The sequence below is a fragment of the Salmo salar genome, chromosome ssa04, assembly GCF_905237065.1.
Source record: "Salmo salar chromosome ssa04, Ssal_v3.1, whole genome shotgun sequence".
Taxonomy (NCBI): Eukaryota; Metazoa; Chordata; class Actinopteri; order Salmoniformes; family Salmonidae; genus Salmo; species Salmo salar.
In genome coordinates, this window is record NC_059445.1 from 21681313 (window position 1) to 21707320 (window position 26008).

Below are 26008 nucleotides of genomic sequence, written 5' to 3' on the forward strand. Positions count from 1 at the left end.
TATTTTGTAAATAATGTCTGAGTGTTGGAGTTTGACCCTGGCCATTCATACATTTTAAAAACAAGAAAATGGTGCTGTCTGCTTTGCTCATGTATTTATTGTTTTACTTTTAATACTTAAGTTAAAGTATATTTGAGCAATTACATTTACTTTTGATACTTTTTTGATATTTTTCCCACCACTGGTGATTTGTAGATCAGTCAGTCGGCAGTCGCCTGCACTGTCGGCTGCAATGTCGAACAAGCCCTGCATGTAAAAAGTATTCCAAAAACGCCCCTTTTTTTCCCAAATGAAGGAAAGGGAGGAATCTGGTTTTCTTTTGCCCTTCCTTTTTCGGAAAATGTAACCAATCATTGTTCCTTATATGTTTTCAACTGGCCAATCACCACCATTTCACAAAAGAGGCGGGACTATTTCCAAGGATTCGTCCGCATTGACCTCGGCCACATCCTTCCTGCCCTTTAATTCGCAGTTTACACATTGGCAGACTGGAAATCCATCCAGCGAGTTTTCTTTTTTTTGTATATCTAAATTAGAAAATGGCGTTGCTAACACCTCTCCTTGCATTCCTCTACCACTTGCCGCAGGTGTACAAGTGGCTGCTAAAGCCATACTATGTCGCGTCTCTGTTCATGTCAGTCGCGTTTCTTTTGATCCGCAAGACGCCAGGCATCTGCGAACATCTTTCGACACAACGAGAGGATGGCAACCCCTGCGACTTTGACTGGGTCAGTATTGGATGGTGTAACACATGGGGATTGAAAAATAGAGAGAAAAATGGTAGGAATGATACACGTGATTAGGCCGGGATGAATTATTTGGTTAGATTGCCAACGAGCTAACGTTAGCTGTCCTATGCTAAATGTGATGACAGAGTGGGGGTTTAGTTAGCTACATGAATGGCCATTCTGAAATTCGGTGGGAGCCAGCCTGGGTTCGACACTGAAAGATGCTATAGACTGTGACCCGAAACTAAATCGGAAAGTAACAGGCAGGTGATGTGAGACAGAACCGTGCAAAGGGTGGGTGTATTGGGGAGTTTGCAGGTGCGTGCCCCCTCTGATACTAGGCTACCAGGACCTTGTTTTATCTAGGGCTGAAAGTGCCGCGACCACCATGAGTGCATGCACCAAAACCACCCCAAAAAGTAAACGGTGGCACGGGCAATACTGGAGTTAGTTGCACGCCTGCCCCGACCATGTAATGTAAAGCAGATAGATGAAATGTCTATAGACTGAAATGCCCTGCCCTGTATGTTTATTCTATTCTCATGTTCCACAGAGAGAAGTGGAGATTCTTATGTTCCTCAGTGCCATCGTCATGATGAAAAACAGAAGAGCTAGTAAGTATCAGCCCTGAACTAGAGCCCTGTTGTCATCAGAGATCTACCAAGCGTACACCTACTTTTATGACCCATTCTCATCTGTTTACTTACTTAAAAACAGACTGACACAGAGGCGCACACATATACGTACAGTTTGTTATACAAAAATCCTTGACCAATACAGCAGCTCACTACCACATCACTAATTCACTCATGTAAATATTTCATACAGAGCTAAAGTCAAAGGTTAATCATTACCAGAGTTGTAACCGCCTGTCGTTTTTGACATTATAAAACTGACCACCCCCCCATCAGTTGGTCATCACTAGTTGCCACACAGCATTTTAGAGTTTATTAGTCACATGCACAGGGTCACACATGTAATTGCAGGGTACAGCTGACTAGTGGTGGCTATTCAGCAGCCTGGTGGTCTGTGGGTAAATGCTATTGGCCAGTCTTCAGTTTTTGCCATGACGCTCCTGTACTGCCTACATGTTGGAAGCGGGGAGAACAGGCTGTGGCTTGGGTGGCTGAGGTCATGAACCCTTGCCTATTTCTACAATTGATCTTCCCAGCGGTCTAATGCACTGCATCTCAGTGCTAGAGGTGTCACTACAGACCCTGGTTCGATTCCAGGCTGTATCACAACCGGCCGTGATTGGGAGGGCGGCGCACAATTGGCCCAGCGTCGTTAGGGTTTTGCCGGGGTAGGCCGTCATTGTAGATAAGAAATTGTTATTAAACTGACTTGCCTAGTTAAATAAAATAAATACATAAAAATCTGATTTTAACCATACTGCCAACCATATGCCTATCCCTAACCTTAAATGAAGACAAAAAAAGGCATATTTTTGTTTTGATGAATGTTTATGATATAGCCAATTTTGAGTCTGTTGTATCTAGGGGAAACCACCGCAGTTTGAGCTAGGGGTCTCCTTCAGCAGGCAGACATGTTTGTTTCACATGACATTCAACATATGGTTACCATTTCAGTTAAACAATTGGTACCCACACACATTGCTAGCGAAGTTTCACTTTTGCATCCACAAGGCTAACATTTCAGACACTTAAACTTTGTCTGAGCCAAATCGTTTGGTGTAAAGCCAAACTTTTTTTTTTGTTCTTGGTTACTGCTGTATATTAGTGTTGTTGTTCTAAGTATTCATCCAATCTGCTATGGCAAATGTCTTGTCCACACAGCCCTATTTAAATGAATACTTTAGTGTTGTAAACAGACTGTTTTAATAGATCGTTCATAGGAAGAAATGATAAGGCTGTGTTGTCTGTTGACCTTGTGGTGTCATTGTGGCGTTTACATTATTGTAGCTCTGTTGTTGGTCGTTGGCACTCCCTTCGTCTTTCATCTGCCTGTCTCTCCCTCCTCCTTAAAGTGAACCCCTCACTTGTTAGGCCTCAACTATAAACTGTCCCTCTTTCTCAGGCTCAAACCGTTTTTACACTTTTCACTTTTTTTCCGTAGTTCTTTTTGTCACTCCTTTACCCGTCGTGTTACAAAACAGTTTGTTCCTGTCTTCTATTCACATCTGTTCTTTCTCTGTCACTCTAAATGTTATTGTTCTTTGTGTTTCCTCCCCAAGTTCACTATTGTCTTCAACCTGCAAAATTGTCCTTATTCTATGCAATAGTTTCTTTTTTTTAAAGCTAAAAAAAGGTTGTTTAATTGATTTAACCCTTTCTCTCCATTTCTCGTTGTCTCAGTAACGGTGGAACAGCACGTGGGGAACATCATTCTGTTCAGTAAGGTGGCCAACGTTATCCTCTTCTTCAGACTGGACATCCGCATGGGTCTGCTCTACCTCACCCTCTGCATTGGTCAGTACACACACTTGCACCACACAATGTGTGCATACATACACACTTTGTTCATACATGCATGGATGCACACAGACACGCACTCCTCTACTGTTGTGGTAATTAATTATACCGGTAAATGCCTAGTTAGATGACATGACCTATAACCAGATGGCCCCTCATTCGGCGCTCTGATTGGCTGATTGTGTGTTCCAGTGTTCCTGATGACCTGTAAGCCTCCTCTCTACATGGGCCCAGAGTACATCAAGTACTTCAGTGACAAGACCATAGACGTGAGTACCATAGATTACCTCTAAGGCTCTACAGTGACTGACAATATTGCCATGTTAGTTCGAAAACAACACAGATGTGTGTATCAAAAATTATACTTTCACAGGATCGCAGAAGGTGACACCAGTTAGATTGTTTTTGACATTTCAGTTGAAAGTATTTTTATCAGGTGATTTGAAAACTGATCCACGCAGAGGATAATTTTAAATCAAAATGAAATCAAATTTTATTTGTCACATACACATGGTTAGCAGATGTTAATGCGAGTGTAGCGAAATTCTTGTGCTTCTAGTTCCGACCATGCAGTAATATCTAACAAGTAATCTAACAATTTCCTAACAACTACCTTTTACACATACGTGTAAAAGAATGACTAAGAATATGTACATAAAAATATATGGATGAGCGATGGCCGAATGGCATAGGCAAGATGCAGTAGATGGTACAGAGTACAGTATATACATATGAGATGAGTAATGTAGGGAATGTAAACATTAAATAAAGTGGTATTGTTTAAAGTGGCTAGAGATGAGTCAGTATGTTGGCAGCAGCCACTCAATGTTAGTGATGGCTGTTTAACAGTCTGATGGCCTTGAGATAGAAGCTGTTTTTCAGTCTCTCGGTCCCCGCTTTGATGCATCTGTACTGACCTCGCCTTCTGGATGATAGCAGGGTGAACAGGCAGTGGCTCGGGTGGTTGTTGTCCTTGATGATCTTTTTGGCCTTCCTGTGACATCGGGTGGTGTAGGTGTCCAGGAGGGCAGGTAGTTTGCCCCTGGTGATGTGTTGTGCAGACCTCACTACCCTCTGGAGAGCTTTACGGTTATGGGCGGAGCAGTTGCCGTACTAGGCGGTGATACAGGATGCTCTCAATTGTGCATCTGTAAAAGTTTGAGTTTTTGGTGACAAGTCAAATTTCTTCAGCCTCCTGAGGTTGAAGAGGCGCTGCTGTGCCTTCTTCACTACGCTGTCTGTGTGGGTGGACCATTTCAGTTTGTCCGTGATGTGTATGCCGAGGAAGTTAAATCTTTCCACCTTCTCCACTACTGTCCCGTCGATGTGGATAGGGGGCTGCTCCCTCTACTGTTTCCTGAAGTCCACAATCATCTCCTTTGTTTTGTTGACGTTGAGTGTGAGGTTGTTTTCCTGACACCACACTCCGAGGGCCCTCACCTCCTCCCTGTAGGCCGTCTCGTCGTTGTTGGTAATCAAGCCTAGTGTCGTCTGCAAACTTGATGATTGAGTTGGAGGCGTGCATGACCACACAGGCATGGGTGAACAGGGAGTACAGGAGAGGGCTGAAAACGCACCCTTGTGGGGCCCCAGTGTTGAGGATCAGCAGGTTGGAGGTGTTTCCTACCCTCACCACCTGGGGGCGGCCCGTCAGGAAGTCCAGGACCCAGTTGCACAGGGCGGGGTCAAGACCCAAGGTCTCGAGCTTAATGACGAGTTTGGAGGGTATTATGGTTTTAAATGCTGAGCTGTAGTCGATGAACAGCATTCTCACATAGGTATTCCTCTTGTCCAGATGGGTTAGGGCAGTGCGATTGCGTCGTCTGTGGACCTATTGGGGCGGTAAGCAAATTGGAGTGGGTCTAGGGTGTCAGGTAGGGTGGAGGTGATATGGTCCTTGACTCGTCTCTCAAAGCACTTCATGATGACGGAAGTGAGTGCTATGGGGCGATAGTCATTTAGCTCAGTTACCTTAGCTTTCTTGGGAACAGGAAGAATAGTGGCCCTCTTGAAGCATGTGGAAACAGCAGACTGGGATAAGGATTGATTGATATGTCCATAACCACACCAGCCAGCTGGTCTGCGCATGCTCTGAGGACGCGGCTAGGGATGCCGTCTGGGCCGACAGCCTTGTGAGGGTTTTACTCACGTTGGCTGCAGTGAAGGAGAGCCCGCAGGTTTTGGTAGCGGGCTGTGTCGGTGGCACTGTATTGTCCTCAAAGCGAGCAAAAAAGTTGTTTAGTTTGTCTGGGAGTAAGACATCGTGGTCCGCGATGGGGTTGATTTTATTTAAGTAGTCCGTGATTGACTGTAGACCCTGCCGTATGCCTCTCGTGTCTGAGCCGTTGAATTGCGACTCTACTTTGTCTCTATACTGACGCTTAGCTTGTTTGATTGCCTTGCGGAGGGAATAGCTACACTGTTTGTATTCGGTCATGTTTCCGGTCGCTTTGCCCTGATTTAAAAGCAGTGGTTTGCGCTTTCAGTTTTGCGCGAATGCTGCCATAAATCCACGTTTTCTGGTTGGGGAAGGTTTTAATAGTCGCTGTGGGTACAACATCACCGATGTACTTGCTAATAAACTCACTCACCGAATCAGCGTATTTCGTCAGTGTTATTGTCCGACACTATGCGGAACATATCTCAGTCCACGTGATCGAAGCAATCTTGAAGCGTGGAATCCGATTGGTCAGCCCAGCGTTGAACAGACCTGAGCACGGGCGTTTCCTGTTTTAGTCTATAGGCTGGGAGCAACAAAATGGAGTCGTGATCAGATTTTCCGAAAGGAGGGCAGGGGAGGGCTTTGTACACGTCACGGAAGTTAGAATAACAATGATCCAAGGTTTTGCCAGCCCGGGTTGCGCATTCAATATGCTGATAAAATTTAGGGAGCCTTTAGTGAAACTGATGGCTGACTTGTGACCCGGTTGCAGGACGAGTTGGAGAGGGACAACAGGGTGACGTGGATCGTAGAGTTCTTCGCTAACTGGTCTCCAGAGTGTCAGTCCTTTGCCGCCGTCTACGCAGACCTCTCCCTCAAGTAAGACGGCGACTAAACCCATAGCTTCAATCAACATCCTCCTGTATTGTGTTCCCTATTAGTATCACCTGTCAGTTTGTGGTGCGACTAAAGCGGTAATGCTATTGCTGTGAGTTTGTTGGGAAATTGATGTTTTCTCTCTCATGGTTACAGGTATAACTGTGCTGGGCTCAAGTTTGGGAAGGTGGACATCGGCCGGTATGGAGACGTGTCTAAGAAGTAGGTCCCTTTTCTCATTCTCTCTTTCCTCCTTTCTCTGCAGATTGGATTATATATAAGTGAAGTAGATTTCTGATTGGACGTCTGATTTTGAATCATTGTAATTGCTTCCCTTCCTCCATCGCTCTTCTCCAGGTACAAGGTGAGTACCTCTCCCCTCTCCAAGCAGCTGCCCTCACTGCTGCTGTTCCAGGGGGGCAAGGAGGTGATGAGACGCCCCCAGGTGGACAAGAAGTGTAGGGCCGTATCCTGGAGCTTCACTGAGGTGAGAGGAGTGGTTTCAAAGCAGAACATAGAAATGTGCACACACCAGGGTTTCCGTTAGCTGATAATAGCTGACTTTTAGCGTGTGTGTGAGAGAGAGAATTGGCACCAGCCCATTGACTGGGAGAGGGAAAAATCGTACTAAGTTAATTAGCATAATTTAGTGTACAGTATATTCTCTGTATTTTATCACACTCGTATAGGATACAGAGCCTTTGAGCGGAAAATCTGTCGGACACCGTGAGAGCTGCTGCTACAGCATCTCAAACAGAAAAGGCATACAGAGGCAACGGAAGGCATGCTCTTCAGCACGTCACACACCACTTTGCAATGAACTGGAGGCAGTATGCATTTTGAAAATATATACTTCATTGTTTGAAACCTGAACGCTTTAATACATATTGAGGCATGTCTTACCTTGCTTCAAAGTAGCCTAGCCAAAAATCAGACCAAACTCAGATCTGTGGAGGCAATTATTTTATATCGACTTTCTTTCATTGTCTGGTAGCCAAAGGCGAAATCCTAGTCATATTAGCAACCCGATGCTTGTTGTTGCATATTAGATTTCCCCTCTTTCTAAATTTCTAACTGATATTTTCATCTCCGTCACATGAAACGGCTCGCATGTGCGGTGCCCTTTCGACAATGGTATTTTCCCCGCTAATTGCGTTATGGAATGAACGTTTGTGCGTAGCCTACTGCCTTGTGTGCATTGCTGCACTTAAAATGTGAAGAAATAGTTTAGCAACATTTTATGTTAAACGTTCTGATCTGTTGCATCAGACTCATTGCTTTAACTTTATTTTTTATAAAGCCTAGTACTGGTTGTATGAATTTGGGATCTACCGTCCCACAACTGTCCCAGAGTCTGTTTGGAATAGGCTATTTCTTTCTCGACAAGCTGATTTAATAGAATAGGTGAACCTTTCTGCTACACTAGATTAGATTGACATATGCTAAGTGATTTTGCTGTTCGTTACTTGTCTTGGCTGAGGAAAAGTAAATGTGGACAGTCATTCTAACACCCTCAAAGTGCACATCAGAATTTGGTAAGAAGGACCTCACATTGTTGCATCCTTGACTTCTGTTAATATGAATCACCATCATCTAAATGTGATTTGTCATTCTGAGCACCGTGTGTGGACGCCCTAATCCGGTTCTGCACCCAATGCATATACTTCCAGTTAATTTGACAAATGTCCGGTAAATTGAAATGCTTGATGAGTATGGTGTTGTGTACTGACTGCACTAGAGAGCTGTATAATGTCCGGTAAATTGAAATGCTGCCGGTCAAATGTCCGGAAACCCTGGCACACACACACTCAATCTCACTCTCAACAGGAGAACATCATCCGGGAGTTCAACCTGAACGAGCTCTACCAGAAGTCCAAGAAACTCAATAAGTCCAAGGGAGACCAGAGCGACAAGATCAACGAATCACAGTTCCCGCCGTTGCCCGAAGAGGAGGAGCCTGAGGTCGACGCCAAGGAGGAGGAGACCAAGAAGGACAAATAGAATTGTCGTGGGTAGGGGCCTCAGAACGCTGTGACATCACAATGGGACTAGCTGGTGTTATGTTCTATCGAGGGAACAACCATGATTGTTACGAATCCTTTTTTATTTTGCTATGTACAACACGATTTGAGTTGCAAAATGTGATTAACTCAAATCTAAACTGTACAGTTAGATTTGTTCGTCTCCGTCGTACTTATGAGTTTCATCGATCTTTCCTCCAGCTCCCTGGAGAACCTCTATGCTCATCATTGGTTGTGTCCCAAATGGCATTTTATCACCTAATATAGTGCACTAGGGAAAAGGGTGTAACTTATGACTTAACAATTGAATGCATTGTATTTAGGCTTTAATATTGGCACACTACAATTATACACTCCGTTCATAGTGTTTCACTTGATTTAAAACTTGTCCCATTTGGGATATACCGTAAATTCCGGACTATAAGCCGCAACTTTTTTCCCACGCTTTGAACCTCGCGGCTTAAACAATGACGCGGCTAATATATGGATTTTTCCCGCTTTCAATTTTTTTCCTCAAAACAACACATTCTGTGACGTGCTCAGTTTTTTGGCGGCATGAAGCTTTCATTAGACCAATGAAATTGACCTTAACCCGTTCGGCAAACAACTTTTTTGTTTACTGTTTAGATTAAATCAAGCGCTCTCAAACTTCCCATCATTCTGATTACGGTAGTCATTTTGTCACCCTCATCATGGCAAAGACACGGAGAAATGCATATGATGCAGCTTTCAAGTTGAAGGCGATTGATCTGGCTGTTGGAAAAGGAAATAGAGCTGCTGCACGGGAGCTTGGTCTTAATGAGTCGATAAGACGTTGGAAACAGCAGCGTGAGGAATTGACTCAGTGCAAAAAGACAACTAAAGCTTACTGCTAATTTTTTTATTTGTTACAAGCCTATTTATTTTTATTACAAGCCGTGTTTCGTTAAAGCCTGTGGAAAGCTCATTTGTTTCAATGTACCGGTAGGCACCTGCGGCTTATTTATGTTCAAAATAATATATTTTTTTTTAATTCAGTGGGTGCGGCTTATATTCAGGTGCGCTTAATAGTCCGGAAATTACGGTAGTGTGAATTTACACTCCGTCCAGTCCATGCTTGGTGAGACAAATTGCATGCACCAATTGAACTGAAGTGACATTGGCTTCGTCTGAAATGGCTTATTGGTTCAGACATGGCGTAAAATATTTGACCATCTACCTACCTCCAACTGGGTCCATGATGGTAGGGTGTGTGTATATATGAGCCACGGCCTCTGTCCCACAAGGTTGTCTTTGAGAGGAAACTTTCTTCCATAAGTGGTTGTCTGAATTCTGTTATCACCTAATAGTTTTCAGTTCAAGATGATGCTGAAGGGAAAGATGGAGAGTGAACAGAGCGTTTTGCTATTAACACTAATTCCATGTGAGAACTAGACCTGTTATTTTGTCATCTGCAAAATAGTCATAGAAATGGAGTTGTGGAAGATTGAGGTAGGCACTATCCCTCACTCCCCTCTGACAGAATAGGTGGAGTTACATTTTTACTTTCAAAAGCTCCCATTTCAGGACTGGCTTCTGTCTGAACACTGACTTATTAATTTAAACAAAATTAACACATTTCTACACCAGCGCCTCTAGGCGATGCAACAGAACATTTTACTACCCGTTTGACATTCCCTTGGTTACTGTAGAGTTCTGTTCAGAATATGTAGATTGATTCCGTGTATATTTGTTCCTGCCTATGCGTGAATAGTTGGTGTCTAACATGTTTTTTTTGTTTTTTATGAATAAAAATGTGTACATGAATACATTGAGTCTGGCAATGTTCCCGAACGCAGGAACATTGCCTTTACATTTCAAGTTGCGCTATACTATTATTAAATGAGGGGGTGTGGTATATGGCCAATACACCACAAATCAGAGTGCCCGGACACAGCCCTAAGCCATGGTATATTGGCCATAAACCCGAGATGCCTTATTGCTATTATAAACTGGTTACCAATGTCATTAGAGCAGTAAAAATGAATGTTTTGATATACCACTACTGTCAGCAAATCAGCATTCAGGGCTTGTCCCACCCAGTTTACAATCGCATATAAATGGGGATTTAAGCATTTGTGGCATAACGTTCAAAATAAAATACTGCATAGTTTCCTAAGAACGCGAAACGAGGCGGCCATCTGTCGGTGCCGGATGTTGAACCTACATTTTGGCACCGCCTTCTGGTAGTGACGGCATTTAAGAGTTATGGAGGCGAGACTTTGAGCCCCCCCATCAGTAGGAGTTTGCTCCCTACATATGAACTACTTACAGGCACCACTGACTGACGTAAACCCCACAATCATTCTCTGGCCCCTCTGTGGAAGAAATTGTTAAGTTGCATGAAAATCTACTGTAACTGGATCATCTTAACTTACCTTTTAATAGCCAATGTTGAATCCTTTGGTCCAATTTAAAGTTCTACTCTGAATGTGTAGTAAGTAGCCTGTGTTCTGCCCTTTCTCATGTGTTGCATTGGCAGACCTCAACTCCAAGCAAAACAGCAAACTGCCTTTGGTTTTAAATACTTTATTACCAATGCTCAAACACACACGCACATACACACATGCACACGCCCACACACACAGAGCTATACAGTACATCTTTATTTTATTTTTTTTCAAAACACCCCGGGCTCGTACTTGTCTAAACATCATCTGTAAGGGCATTGGCTGTTCCTGATGGCAGTCAAACATATTGGGCGACGTGCTTTTTTTGTTGTTGTCCTATCCCATTTCGTTTCGTTCTACGCTCCTGACTCGTCAAACAAACTGTCAGTCTAAAGCAATGCCCTGTAAATTGTCTTAAAATCTTGCAAAAAAAGAAAAGTACAAATTAAATATAAAAAGGATGTATGTTACTGACTTTCAACTGCTCATCATTGGTTTAAACCATTAACGAATAAAAGAGTAGGCTGATATGAATCTCTTGCGCTCTCTGGATTGGTCGTGCCAAAGCATGTGATCCTCGCTAGTTTCTCAATAGGTCAGCTAGAGGAAGGCAACCAGAGATGTCAGTATCCGGACCAATAAAACAAAAAACATTTATGTTATGGCATCCTATTCCCTGCTTTTGACCAGAGTCTTTTAGGCCCTGGTCAAAAGTAGTGCACTATATAGTGACAAGGGTACCATTTCAGACACACCCATTACAAAGCTCAGAAGTAAACAATCAGAAAGTACAGCAGGGTATTTCTGAAATATGCCCCAAGAGAAGTCGAGTGGTTACTGTGTATCAAAGGACTTTAAAAATGCTACATCGCCGCCTTTTATCAAATACATTGGTTCCCATTGGCTGAACCATATAATTGTCCAGCTCCTCTCTTTGGCTGAAGACTCAAAACTCAGCCTCAGATCGGCTGGTGCAGCCATCAATCCAAATGAGCCGCATTCCAGTGCTAGTCGGAACTAGGAAACTACATTTTCGACCTGCTAACTGGTTGAACGTGTTTAACTAAAACCAGTTAATAAGTCAGAAATGTCCAAGTTCCGACTAGCACTTGAACGCGGCAACAGTTTTTTTTCTGTTTGGTTATAATTCTGAAATTAACTCAAACCAGAAAAACCCTATCAGCCCGTTAAGATTTTTTTTTTTTTATCAACAGCTATATATAAATTCATATAAAATAACATTCTGAAATTAAATAAGTAAAATAAAAAAAACACCTTGATTATCAAGGCCATTACTCCAAAGTTAGTTTAGAAAAGGCTGCTCCATCTTTAAAGTACAGACCCGATGATTGTGTCACTGGTCGAGTTTCATCATTCCATTGGTCCTTAAGTGAAATCTCCACCCACCCGGGGAACCAGGCCAGGCAAAAAACGAACTCCACCAATGATCCTGCCGTCTACTACAGTTTAGCATCTCCATTTCTGATTGGTCGAAAGAGAATGGCAGCGTGGTCACTAGCCAATCACAGTGGTCCATAGTGGCCGGTGCATGCCGCAGTCACCATTAAATGCCACTGATTGGAGGAAATCACCATAAATTCCAAACCATATAATTCTGTACAGAGAATGAATCATTAGACATTTATGAATGAATGAAAGTACATTTCTTTTTTCCCCCCCTCTCTTTTAAATATGGGCTGTTTTTACAGGCAGCCCAATCCAGATGTATTTTGCCCATTCAGATCAGATCCTTTTACTTTCTCAGAGCTGATTGGTCAAAAAAAGATCAGAATTGAGCTGCCTGTGTATACGCAGCCATATTGATCTTTCTTGTTTTATCCAATAAAGGCAAACCCAGTCGTAACTGTCAATCATTCCCACAGAGTTCAATCTGCCCAGAAATTGGTGGATTGTCAAAGAGTCCCGCCTCTTATGATTGGCTCCCTGGGGCCCATAAGCCCACCATGTCATAATGGTGCATTGTGTTCTTGAATGTGATTGGTTAAACAACTTCCTCCCGATTATTTCTGTAGTTCCTTGACTGGAGGTCTCTGAATGAGAGAGGAAGTCCGGAGTCCATCGCATTTGGAAGAAGAGCAAGAAAAGTCTGTCGTTTCACTCTTCCTCATCACCCAACTTTTAAAACGTCTGTTAATTAAAAGCTTTCCTCCCCTGAAGGGTCCGAGAGGCAGAAATATCATCAGTCAATCTCTGACCCCTCCTTCACCTCCAACCCCTGACGCCATTAGTCGGGGTGGCCGCCCATCAAACTCAGACTGAAATCTCATAGGTGGTCCCGCCGACGCCCGTCACTTTCTTCACCCCGCCCCCCGGCTTGTGGGCGGGGCTCTGGGTGTTTCCAGGGCTGGGATAGGCCTGTCCGGGGCGAGTGGACATGCTGATTGGGTGAGAGGGGGAGGAAGGGGTAGAGCCTGAGGAGGAAATGGAGGACCTGGGCTGCCCGTTTGTCCGGCTGAACAACTTCATCTGAATCTCGTCCCTGGATAGAGAGAACGAAAGAAGGATTAGTTAAGAAATTGGAGAGGAAGAGCGCACACTCAGTTTATATACTAAATGGCACCCTACCCCCTATATAGTGTACTACTTTTAACCAGGGCCCAAAAGAGCTCCTATTCACTTTAGGGAATAGTGTGCCTTTGTGGAAGCATTCATAATCAGTCAATAGGATATATCATGCAGGGGTGACCAAGGGCTGGTACATACAGATATCTTCTACTGTAATCCTATAGTCAAACAGAGGGACGTCATGCTGGATAATGGTAACACACGCAGAGGGCAACAGGATAAAACACATCCACAACTACATCGCTAACACAACCATGATCCATGGTGGACAAAATGCATTTTGAGATGAAATAAAACACTTTACTTTATAGGGAGATTAAAGTCCTCAATTGCTTTGTCATGACCATAATACATGATTATGAGATAAAATAAAGGAATGGCTGCATCCTAAATGGCCCTCTAGTCCCTAAATACTGTACACATTTGGACCAGAAACTGGTCAACAGTAGTCCACTATATAGGGAATGGCCATTACATAATGTATTGTGATGTCTCATAACAAAGACCTACACGTACAGTAACAACACCATCACATAGTGAAGGGAACCAGGACAGGGACAGAGAAAGACTGAATGGAACAACTACAGCAGCTGAAAACAGACAACGGGTACGTGCCAAATGGCAACCTATTCCCTATAGAGTGCGCTACTTTTCACCAGAGCCGTGGTCAACAGTAGGGCACTCTATAGGGAGCCATTCGGGGCTGAACCAACAGAAGCAGTGATGAGAAGAAGCACCGACTCTACAGACGAGTGGAAAACAGACAACGGGGGGGGAAAAAGAGAGGTAAAGGAACTCACAGGAGCCTGGGAGGAGGAGGAAGAAGAAGAGGAGGAAGAGAAGGAGGAGAAGGAGGAGGCAGCGGGCTGCAGTCAGTCGGTAAAGAGCAGAGCCGTTACTCACTTAGGTGCCTGGATCCCCCCTCCCGCCCCTCCCCCTCCGGCCGAGGCCGACGCCTTGCGCACCATCCGGTACTGCATCTCCGCCGCCGCCGCCGAAGAGTACGACAGAGACTTCCCCAGCGGCGGGGGGTGGGGGGAGCGCGGGGGGTGCGTGGAGGGGGCCAGGGGGGTGTCCGTGGACCGGGTGCGGTACGGGTAATGGTGGGGGGCGGCCGAGTCGGACAGGAGCGGGGGCCGGGAGAAGCGGGGGGGTCTGGAGCTGTGGCTGCTGTGGTGGTGGTGGTGGTGATGATGGTGGTGGTGTGGGTGGGGGGGCTGGGGGGCCGCGGAGGAGGGAGGGGGCTGAGAGTGGTGGGAGTGGGGATGCGATTCCTGGAGATAGTGGGCGCGGTGTGGGGAGGAGAGGAGGGCTACGGAGGAGGCGGAGGGCTGGTGGAGCTCTGCGTCTCTCTGCTGGCTGAGCTGGGCCGACAGGTAGGGGGAGGAGTACCCCAGGACGGAGGGTGGGGCCGGGTTAGGGTGGTGCCCGGGCGACATGTCGGGTGTGGCCGACTCAAAGTCGGGGCTCTCGGAGGGCGTGAGCAGGCTGTTGTACGATAGGCTGCCGTTGCGCGGAGGAGGCGTCTGATTGGCCAGGCTCTTGTAGCTCGTGGAGGTCGTCGCCTCGGAGACATGGGCCGCGTTGTGGGCGGAGCCAGAACGCACGCTGGAAGAATGGGAAGCACCTCCACCGGAAGATAAAACCGTTGGGTCTGAAAAGGAGGGGTAGGAACGTCCCCCTAGGGAGTAACCGGGGATACCGCCACCCCCTGACCCTGGTGCCCCCCCTCCTCCAGGTCTGTCTCCACCTCCTCCCAATCCTCCTCCCCCTCTCTCCCCTGGGGCCTCTCTCCCATCCAGGCTGGGTTCAGAGCGGAAGCCAGGCTGCTGGCTGGACTGGAGCAGAGAAGACGACTCCTTCAGACTGTCCCCTCGACTCATCTGGTGGGGGGAGAGAGAGGGTGGGGGAGAGAGGGAGAGAGAGAGAGAGAGAGAGAGAGAGAGAGAGAGAGAGAGAGAGAGAGAGAGAGAGAGAGGAAGAGGAAGAGAAAAAGAAGAGCCAGAGGTAGAGAAAGAAAGAGGGAGAGAAGATAAAGTCATGTTAACTCTATCCTGGAATGAGAATTCGATGTCCAAATGTACAGACACAGCACTAGACCACTACCAATAAAACCACAGTGGGAAGAACAAGGCGAGACATAGGGGAAGGGAACAACTCTTTCAGACCAGATGCATGGGCTTCACTATACACAAGGGGTCTGCTGCAGGGGGAAGAATATACAGGCCTACAACTTTTACAATGCCCACATGGCTTCTGTAACAGTATGTTATCTTTACAACACATAGGACAGAAGAGTCCCGCACCTTTAATAAAACATTTTAAACACACACACACAGTATATATAGCCAGATGGCTGTGGGATGGAGGGAACAAGTGTGCCCAGTGAAACAATAAGCTTGTGTGTCAAATGGCACCCTAGTCCGCATTTAGTGGACTACTTTTGGGCCCACGGGACTCTATAGGGAATAGGGTGCCATTTGGGACTCAGCGTAAGAGTTAATGAAATGGATGTGGTTGAGGCTAACAGATAAAAGTTAGTTTTATAGAGCAAAACAACTATCTGCTCCTGACAGAGCTCTTCTAACACATGGGGCCGTGTCCCAAATGGCACCCTATTCCCTATATAGTGCACTGCTTTTGACCAGAGCCATATGGGGACCTGGTCAAAAGTAGTGCACTATATTAAGGCAGGGATAGGCAACTTTGATGGGGGAGGGGGCCCCAAGAAAATCTGAACTCATCACGGAGGGCTCGCGGGCCTGCGTATCCCCATTGCGAGCAAAACATTTTAGTAGCCCCCACCCCTCTTGAGTTGTAAAGGAGGCTGGTGGCACCTTAACTGGTGAGGACGGGCTCATGGTAATGACCTGAGCAGAATCAGTGGAACAGTATAAAATACATGGCTTCCATGTGTTCGATGCCATTCCATTTGCTCCGTTCCAGCCATTATTAGAAGCCTTCCTCCCCTCAGCAGCCTCCACTGAATTCTACTTATTTTGCCATGGGGGCAGAGAAAAGTTTTAGTCATTTTTAATATGATATCTGAGTAACAAAAAAGTCAATGGAGCCCCTCCGGTCGGTAATTCGACTATGATAACAAGTTTAGATACCTGGCCGCATTACTAACTTAGCAATGTAAAAAAAAAAAAAAAATGTGTTGGGCTAATTGACTGCCTCTCAGTGACTGGCTTAACAAGAGAAACTGCTGATGCACAACCGCATTTAGAAACTGCACCTTGTGCATTCTAAACTCAGCAAAAAAAACAAAACTGACCTTTTTCAGGACCCTGTCGTAAAAATCCAAATAACTTCACAGATCTTCATTGTAAAGGGTTTAAACACTGTTTCCCCATGATTGTTCAATGAACCATAAACAATTAATGAACATTCACCTGTGGAACGGTCGTTAAGACACTAACAGCTTACAGACGGTAGGCAATTAAGGTCACAGTTATGAAAACTTAGGAGACTAATGAGGCCGTTCTACTGACTCTGGAAAAACACCAAAAAGAAAGATAGCCAGGGTCCCTGCTCATCTGCGTGAACATGCCTTAGGCATGCTGCAAGGAGGCATGAGGACTGCAGATATGGCCAGGGCAATAAATTGCAATGTCCGTACTGTGAGATGCCTAAGACAGCGCTACAGGGAGACAAAACGGACAGCAGATCGTCCTCGCAGTGGCAGACCACGTGTAACAACACCTGCACAGGATTGGTACAGGATGGCAACAACTGCCCGAGTTACACCAGGAACGCACAATCCCTCCATCAGTGCTCAGACTGTCCGCAATAGGCTGAGAGAGGCTGTACTGAGGGCTTGTAGGCCTGCTGTAAGGCAGGTCCTCACCAGACATCCCTGGCAACAACATCGCCTATGGGCACAAACCCAACGTCGCTGGACCAGACAGGACTGGCAAAAAGTGCTCTTCACTGACGAGTCGCGGTTTTGTCTCACCAGAGGTGATGGTCGGATTTGCGTTTATCGTCGAAGGAATGAGCGTTACACCGGGGCCTGTACTCTGGAGCGGGATCGATTTGGAGGTGGAGGGTCCATCATGGTCTGGGGCGGTGTGTCACAGCATCATCAGACTCAGCTTGTTGTCATTGCAGGCAATCTCAACGCTGGGCGTTACAGGGAAGACATCCTCCTCCCTCATGTGGTACCCTTCCTGCAGGCTCATCTTGACATGACCCTCCAGCATTACAATGCCACCAGCCATACTGCTCGTTTTGTGCGTGATTTCCTGCAAGACAGGAATGTCAGTGTTCTGCCATGGCCAGCGAAGAGCCCGGATCTCAATCCCATTGAGCACGTCTGGAACCTGTTAGATCGGAGGGTGAGGGCTAGGGCCATTCCCCACAGAAATGTCCGGGAACTTGCAGGTGCCTTGGTGGAAGAGTGGTGTAACATCTCACAGCAAGAACTGGCAAATCTGATGCAGTCCATGAAGAGGAGACGCACTCTAGTACTTAATGCAGCTGGTGGCCACACCAGATACTGACTGTTGCTTTTGACCCCCCCTTTGTTCAGGGACACATTATTCAATTTCTGTTAGTCACATGTCTGTGTAACTTGTTCAGTTTATGTCTCAGTTGTTGAATATTATGTTCATAGAAATATTTACACATGTTAAGTTTGCTGAAAATAAACTCAGTTGACAGTGAGAGGACGTTTCTTTTTTTGCTGAGTTTACTATTCTAACTCTCAACAGTAAGTTGAGACCCAGACTGCGTTCCCCCAAAAAATATATACAAATATTTATTTTATTGATCCCTTCAAAAGGCCTGCGGCTGCCAGTTGCCCATTCCTGTTATAGGGGTTAGGGTGCCATTTGGGACACAAGCACGGTTTTAGTTGTATTGAGCCCAAAGATGGATCGTGCGGCCCTGCCTGTTCGACTGTGCACCTTGATGCCCTCTTGTGGAGAAAACCGTCAAACAGCAGCTGGGCCATTGACAGTCCACTGTGTGATTCCAGAATTGATTTAAGTGAATTATGATCAGATTGTGTGACATATAGGAAGCACACCGTACATGTAAAATAGGTCAAATAAAAATGTCATAATTTGTTAATTAACTTCCACAAAATCATTCTACAACAAGAAATTGCTAGGGGAGAATCTTTTATACAACACTGTGGGGAAAGTGTTCGGCTAAAAGATGACACACAAGGTTGGGTAACAAGATATAAGAACAGACACTCAAACTAAAGAAAATAAAGAAAAATAGTCCAACATTCACTTACTGATACTGTTCAACTGAAAGCCACTGAATAACCAATCAAAAGGCAGGAAAAGAAGCCACAAGTAAAAACAGAGATGCATTAACAAATCATAACAAATCAAACGATTACAGACAGACGGGCAAGCAGCCAACGAGATGTAAAATATAAATCAGAGAGAACAATGTGTGTGCTACCGAAGTAGTTTGATATGCATCATACCTCGCACAGCATTTTCACACTCTTTCACACAAGAGACACACAGTCTAACACAGTCACTTTATGCGCGAGCTAGTTGGTTGGCATTAAAGACAGTGTGTGTTTGTTTACCTGGTTGGCATAGGCATGGGTAAGGGCAGTGTGGTTCTTTCCTGGACTGCTATAGGTCGGCCTGTATTTATACATGGTGGGTGTGGGCGGGGCTTTGTTCAGAAGACTACTCTCTGTGGGGGGAGAGGGAGGGGAGAGGGACAAATAAATTAACTCGGGTACATAATTGTTATCATAGGTAAACTTAAATTTTCTTTTATCAGCTAAGTTGACTGATAACACCCTTATTCACAGCAGCAACCTGGGTCATGTTCATTAGGTACCAAACGGAAGGAAACAAACAAACAGGGAGGGACTACCTGGACATGTCCAACAGCAAACCGCTTGCTTACCGTTTTCCATTGCAAAAAAAACTTTTTCCTACGGAGTGTAGTAATGAGTACAACTCTGGTGAACGTACCCTCTGTGTGTTGTCCCTGGTGGCCTCTGGACAGGGCGGGGTACCTGAGCTCCGGTTTGGGAGGAGGAGGGGGCTCCGCATCGCACGACTGACTCTCCATCATCTCCAGACTGCTCTTAGACTGAGAGGGAGGGAGGGAGGGAGGCAGAGAGGGAGGGAGGCAGAGAGGGAGGGAGGCAGAGAGGGAGGGAGGCAGAGAGGGAGAGAGGCAAACAGAGAAAATGAATGACATTTAATAGAATAAATGTCAGTCTATACAGCCCAGTGGCAGAGTGGAAACTGGAGAGCATTAACCACTCACAATGCTGAAAGCAAGAAGGAGCAATGAACATACAGATTGTGTGTGTGCGCGCGCGCGCGCACGTGTGTGTAAATGCGTCTGTCATGCACGCAAACGAGTGGGTACATGGGTCTTTGTCGCGTCATACCCGGTGGAGGTCTCCGTGGATACCGTTGTCGAGGACCTTGGCGGCCAGCTGGGTGTCAGTGAGCTGTGGCCGGAGGAACGGAGGCTGGACAACCATACCGTGAGGCTTCCTCTTCCTCCCCAGGTACCTGATGAAGACCAAATCAAATCGTGTTATTAAAGGACAAGGAGGAAGAGGAGGAGAGTGAGAAGAGGGTAGCTGATGGAGGGACAGGAGGGACTCATCTTTGTATCTGTGCCATTATGGCACCTGTGACAGCATCTCCATTTAAAAGTAGTTACTTTTCTTATTTTATGATTTGAAAAAAGCGTAAAGATAATATTGGTGATTTATCGCCACCTGCAGTGCTGGGGTCCTGAACCAACTTGTTATTGTGGCCACTAGATGGCAGTGTTCTATCTTAAACCCCATTTTCAACCAAAGGCAACCCAATTTGAAGAAAACAACGCTCTGGTCATTGGCTGATTGCTCCCAACCCATAGCAAATCCCAACCAGTTGACTACTTTAAAAAAGGCGGAAGCCCTGAATGGAAATGTCCAGGCTAAACACGGGTTGTACCCATCTGGAGTCCTCTATCCAGCTCTAAGAGGACCTAGTCTCGGTCATCAATCAAACCCCTAATAGCATGCAGGGATGACTGCAGCTCAAAACACTGTTTGAACTGATAGTAATGCAACCAGATCTACACTATTAGCATACTGTAAAACCATAGACAATGATGAGAGAGAGACCTGGGCGCTTGGGAGCTGCAGAGCACGTGAGAAACGTTCTTCCAACAGCCATTAGTGAAAGGGTTCACTCCTCCCCTAAACTTCCCCGTCACCTGGGAGGGAGAGAGAGAGAGAGAGAGAGAGAGAGAGAGAGAGTGAGAGAAAGAGAGAGAGAGAGAGAGAGAGAGAGAGAGAGAGAGAGAGAGAGAGGGAGAGAGAGAGAATATGATAGAGAATGATAGAGAATGATAGAGAATGATAGAGAAATAAGAATAGTAGGTTATTCATTTCCCTCAAGGCATCCTCCATTCATCAATACAACGTATTTAAAGTGTAAACATCAAACATGGAGTGTCATATAAAACAGGGGGATAAATGGAGGGAGGGATGAGGGAGAGGCCGACAGAGGATTATTCTCTCTCCGTGATGAGATTATGACCTGTATGTTTTCATTCCGGGGAGGGATGGAGGGAGACAGGGACGGAGGGAGACCGGGACGGAGGGAGGGATAGCGATGTGGGGGGGGGGGGGGTCACATTTTCGAGGATTATCATGGGGCCGTTGTAGAGATGAAATGTTTTGGGCCTTTAAGAACGACGTCAACGCACACCGACGGTTTAGTTCTCAGACAACAACAACAAAGAGGTACGTGACAGAAAAAAAACACGTCAGATAAGAGGGTGTGATTGTTTGGGATGGGCGGAGTGTTGGATCTGATGCTAACAAGGGGTCGACATAGCTCTTCAAGGAGAAGAATGGGCATGAATAAGGCAACGACGCCTTTTCCGTAAGCATGTCATTGCACTGTTTACGCCCGCTGTGTCCTGCGTACATGACCAATAAACTTTGATTTGATTTAATGTTGATCTCTGTCTCTGTTCTCAAGGGGTATGCAGTATTTCTTTGTGGTAAGCATCTCTCTCATTATTTATGTGATGATAGCTAATCTTTGCAATTGCAGGGCAAATTCTAGTCCAGGAGGCTGGGGAGCTCTGGGGAGCTCTGAGCTACCGGATCGCATAATACATTTTTTTATCTACTTGAAAATAAAGCATTGCATGCATATCGTCGCATTCTTGTGAAATTGTTAGATATATTACTGCACCGTTGGAGCTAGAAACACAAGCTTTTCGCTACACTCGCAATAACATCTGCTAAACACGTGTATGTGACCAATAAAATGTGATTTGATTTGCGCAGTGGCACAGAGCTTTAGAGTAGAGGCACTTACAGAAGGTACACACATTGGGAAACTTTTTTTTAGTAGCCTAGGGTCTGGGGGAAAATATGGCACAAACAGACTCTTAAGATCAATAAAAACGACCTGGTCTTGAATCCATCAATAGCTTAGAGGTCTAGGTGTGTGGAGACGCATATTGTAGGAGGAAATTATAGTCCTAAAAATGCCAGTTTCACTGACTCACCCGATGACGCGCAGCTCTCTCGCCGGCGACGGCCGATGCGTTGGTGCCAAAAGCCTACATCTCACTGGTTTTGCTTTGTAAAACAATATTTGGAAGTTGATCAAAACATTTTGTTCGCCTACAGCAGACAGATCAGAGTATTGTCTTTTCAGCAGGAACCATATGCTTTCCAACCTGTTTTGTCTGGCACGCCGTTCGCTGACCGATCTGGCACGCCGTTCGCTGACCGATTTGCCACGCGTTCCCGACTGTAGGCTTGTTATTGGGCTACACTCAATCCACAGCTAGGTAATTGTTTTAAAGAAGCTACTGATCCTCTGTGGCTAAATTCTAGGCCTTCTCATGGTGTAGTAGGCTATTCTGAATGATTTCCTTTATTTCTGACAGACAGCGGCGACGCTATAACTTTGGCAAATGTATTTCAATTTATGAAGGGTGCTGCAGCTCCTCCAGAACCCTTTGTGCTATGGTTCTATAAATAAATGATGAAGTGCGACTCTGGAGAGATGAGAGTTGCAGGCTCATGTCTGTCAGAGCAGAGAGATCTTTGAAAGTGAATCTCATTCTAGTTCTGTGAGAGTTACAAGCGTGCTACTCATACAGCCATGGCCACGCGTTGGTGAGGCAACTCGAATGAACTTTGACCGCTTTTATTCACATTTTTACATGGCAAAAAAGTGACATTTCTTTTTTGAGCCACAAGAGGTACCGGATCCGGCGAAATAGGTCGCGGACCGAAACAGTCCAAAACAGAGAGCTGGATTCTGTTTCCGGCAGGATCCGGCTCAAATTAAGCACTGGCTGCCAGCTTTTGTTCCAGCCTCTTGACCATTAGGACATTTCTGACAGAGGTAAAAGCACTTTGAAAACTACAGTTGAACCTATTAGTTGGTGGTTCATTCCTGGTGTGTGTGTGTTGTACCTGTTAGTTGGTGGTTCATTCCTGGCGTGTGTGTGTGTGTGTGTGTGTGTTGTACCTGTTAGTTGGTGGTTCATTCCTGGTGTGTGTGTGTGTTGTACCTGTTAGTTGGTGGTTCATTCCTGGTGTGTGTGTGTGTGTGTGTGTTGTACCTGTTCGTTGGTGGTTCGTCCCCGGGCCACCAGTACCATGTGGAAGCCAGTGAGACCAGCCACCGGGATGAAGAAGAGACCAGCCACACACATCACTGCCATACTGAGAGACCAGCGGTTAAGGAGAGAACAGAGACACCAACTAACACACTCTTAGGGCTGCGTCCCAAATGGCACCCTATTCCTTACATAGTGCACTAGGCTAACACTTCCCAAATGCGTTGAAAATTAAACACTCATAGAAGCACGCCGTCCGACAGATGGAAACACAGTAATCTACCACCCCAAAACACACACACACACACACACCTATACAGCCAACTACACCCTCACAACAAAACACACAAACACCCTACCCCTCCCAAAACACACACACTCACTAACCCCCCCCCAAAAAAACCCAGACTCCTGGCTTTCAGGACATTCCAACACCTATGTACAGGATACGTGACGGCAGAGTGGACCCTGTCCAGCTGCTGTGTGTGGTAGAGGATGTAGAGCAGGCCGAAGCCAAACACTCCCATGATGTGGACCGTCAGGGACAGCAGGAACAGGAAGAAGTAACGGTAGTTCCTCCGGCCGATACAGTTGTTCACCCACGGGCAGTGGTGGTCAAAGTCCTGGAGGGGGTGGAGAGAGAGAGGGGGGGGACAGGAGCAAAGGGCGAGTTAGAGCCGTTTGTACAAAGTTAAAGAGACTGTGGGAGATTTTGTGTTGGTGTATGTTTGTGTGTGACACTGACAGGAGAAGTGAGTCTTAACCGTTTGTGTCCAGTACGCGTGTTGGCACTTTTACTTGGATAGGACGAGCTCTTTACGCAAGAGCCCCGCCCCCCGCAAGGGTGGTCGCCTCTCTGGTCCCATAGGATAGTGGATGCTATTATATTGGCCTGTAATAACAAGGGGGGGGCTGAGGGCTCATTCCAACAGAGGTTTGTTCAAAGGCATCTCTCCAACCCTGTTCCTGGAGAACCACCCTCCTGTAGGTTAACTCCGACCCTGTTCCTGGAGAACCACCTTCCTGTAGGTTAACTCCGACCCTGTTCCTGGAGAACCACCTTCCTGTAGGTTAACTCCGACCCTGCTCCTGGAGAACCACCTTCCTGTAGGTTAACTCCGACCCTGCTCCTGGAGAACCACCTTCCTGTAGGTTAACTCCGACCCTGCTCCTGGAGAACCACCTTCGTGTAGGTTAACTCCAACCCTGTTCCTGGAGAACCACCTTCCTGTAGGTTAACTCCAACCCTGTTCCTGGAGAACCACCTTCCTGTAGGTTAACTCCGACCCTGCTCCTGGAGAACCACCTTCCTGTAGGTTAACTCCGACCCTGCTCCTGGAGAACCACCTTCCTGTAGGTTAACTCCAACCCTGTTCCTGGAGACTTACCCTCCTGTAGTTTTTCAATCCAACCCCAGTTGTAAATAACCACGATTCAGCTTTTAACCAGCTAATTATTAGAATCAGGTGTGCTACATTAGGGTTGGAGTGAAAACCTACAGGACGCTCTCTCTCCAGGAACAGGGTTGGAGTGAAAACCTACAGGACGCTCTCTCTCCAGGAACAGGGTTGGAGTGAAAACCTACAGGACGCTCTCTCTCCAGGAACAGGAACAGGGTTGGAGTGAAATCCTACAGGACGCTCTCTCTCCAGGAACAGGAACAGGGTTGGAGTGAAAACCTACAGGACGCTCTCTCTCCAGGAACAGGAACAGGGTTGGAGTGAAAACCTACAGGATGCTCTCTCTCCAGGAACAGGAACAGGGTTGGAGTGAAAACCTACAGGATGCTCTCTCTCCAGGAACAGGAACAGGGTTGGAGTGAAAACCTACAGGATGCTCTCTCTCCAGGAACAGGAACAGGGTTGGAGTGAAAACCTACAGGATGCTCTCTCTCCAGGAACAGGGTTGGAGAGAAAACCTACAGGATGCTCTCTCTCCAGGAACAGGAACAGGGTTGGAGAGCCCTGCTTTAGAGGGTGCGTGATGACAGTTGACCCTGTCCAGCTGTATGTTTATGTGAGACAGTGTGTGTGTGTGTGTGCGTACCTCCACACAGTTGTCACACACGGAGCAGTGTGAGCAGCGGGGCGGTCTGTAGAAGCGGCAGGTGGAACACCATTTCATCCTGACCTGGATGCCTCGGATCTCCACCGTCTTATAGAGCGGAGCGCGGAAATCATCCTCCTTGTCCTCATCCTCATCCGCTGGAGCAACCCACACACACACACTGTTAGTACACTAGCATGGACATCCCCCCTTACTAGAGCAGCATGAACACACACACACACACCCTTACTAGATCAGCATGAACACACACACACACACACACACCTCACTAGATTAGCATGAACACACACACACACACACACATATCCCCTTACTAGATCAGCATGAACACACACACATACACACACACACAAACCCTTACTAGATCAGCAAGAACACACACACACACACACACACACACACACACACACACCCCTCACTAGATTAGCATGAACACACACACACACATATCCCCTTACTAGATCAGCATGAACACACACACACATCCTTACTAGATCAGCATGAACACACACACACATCCTTACTAGATCAGCATGAACACACACACACACACAAACCCTTACTAGATCAGCATGAACACACACACACTAGATCAGCATGAACATCCCCTCTTACTAGATCAGCATGAACACACACACACTAGATCAGCATGAACATCCCCTCTTACTAGATCAGCATGAACACACACACACTAGATCAGCATGAACATCCCCTCTTACTAGATCAGCATGAACACACACACACACACACACACACCCCCCAATACTATACTACACTGCATTGGCAGTAGACAGTCAAACAGAGAGTTTGCAGAGAGCATGACCTGGAAGAGGCTGGTGTAGTTCTACATCTGTGCAACACACCTCTGGGGAAGATGCCCGGGTCCATGAAGGTGGCCATGCAGAAGTTGGCAAGGACGAACAGGAAGATGACACCGTTGTAGATCGGCACGGCAACCGAGAACTGCTCCGACAGCCATGGGCACCTGAAAGAGAGAGGGAGGGAGAAGAAGAGGGGGGGGGAGAAGTTAGATCAATTGTCTTTATTCATTACAAGAACCACAGCAATGCCCCCGTTGCCTCTGAACACCTCAATAAAGGAAGGAATATCACGGTAGCATTGTTGACAGTAAGCTCCATCTATG

The 26008-nt window shown here is 46.2% G+C and overlaps 2 protein-coding genes across 3 annotated transcripts in view; one reads left to right on the plus strand and one right to left on the minus strand.

Moving 5' to 3' along the window:
* The first annotated feature begins 416 nt into the window (after window positions 1–416).
* LOC106602574 (thioredoxin-related transmembrane protein 2-B) lies at window positions 417–10003 on the plus strand. Its single transcript, XM_014195273.2, has 8 exons — window positions 417–728; window positions 1282–1342; window positions 3044–3157; window positions 3353–3429; window positions 6094–6200; window positions 6354–6419; window positions 6555–6684; window positions 8025–10003. Exons 1-8 carry the CDS (start codon window positions 540–542, stop codon window positions 8196–8198), a joined length of 918 nt encoding a protein of 305 aa, XP_014050748.2. The 5' UTR covers window positions 417–539; the 3' UTR covers window positions 8199–10003.
* Window positions 10004–10749: 746 nt separating this feature from the next.
* LOC106602527 (palmitoyltransferase ZDHHC5-A) overlaps window positions 10750–26008 on the minus strand; it is a 43677-nt gene continuing 28418 nt past the window's right edge. Inside the window, exons 3-12 of one of the 2 annotated variants that reach the window (XM_045716651.1) lie at window positions 25728–25849; window positions 24844–25001; window positions 23248–23420; window positions 22801–22903; window positions 20327–20418; window positions 19595–19721; window positions 19167–19287; window positions 18767–18879; window positions 14116–15095; window positions 10750–13126 (exon numbers count right to left, since the gene is read on the minus strand). In XM_045716651.1, coding sequence (XP_045572607.1) covers window positions 12898–13126; window positions 14116–15095; window positions 18767–18879; window positions 19167–19287; window positions 19595–19721; window positions 20327–20418; window positions 22801–22903; window positions 23248–23420; window positions 24844–25001; window positions 25728–25849 — 2218 coding nt within the window. In that variant the 3' untranslated portion in view covers window positions 10750–12897. Of the gene's footprint in view, window positions 13127–14012; window positions 15096–18766; window positions 18880–19166; window positions 19288–19594; window positions 19722–20326; window positions 20419–22800; window positions 22904–23247; window positions 23421–24843; window positions 25002–25727; window positions 25850–26008 lie in introns of both variants that reach the window. The other variant, XR_006769566.1, reaches the window with a different exon arrangement.

Bases quoted from the DNA above. Each gene is read 5' to 3' on its own strand.
- LOC106602574 (XM_014195273.2), top strand. From the start codon at position 540: ATGGCGTTGCTAACACCTCTCCTTGCATTCCTCTACCACTTGCCGCAG. The intron at 3,430-6,093 runs GTGAGTACCATA...ACCCGGTTGCAG, and splicing joins TCAGTGACAAGACCATAGAC to GACGAGTTGGAGAGGGACAA. The intron at 6,685-8,024 runs GTGAGAGGAGTG...CACTCTCAACAG, and splicing joins TATCCTGGAGCTTCACTGAG to GAGAACATCATCCGGGAGTT.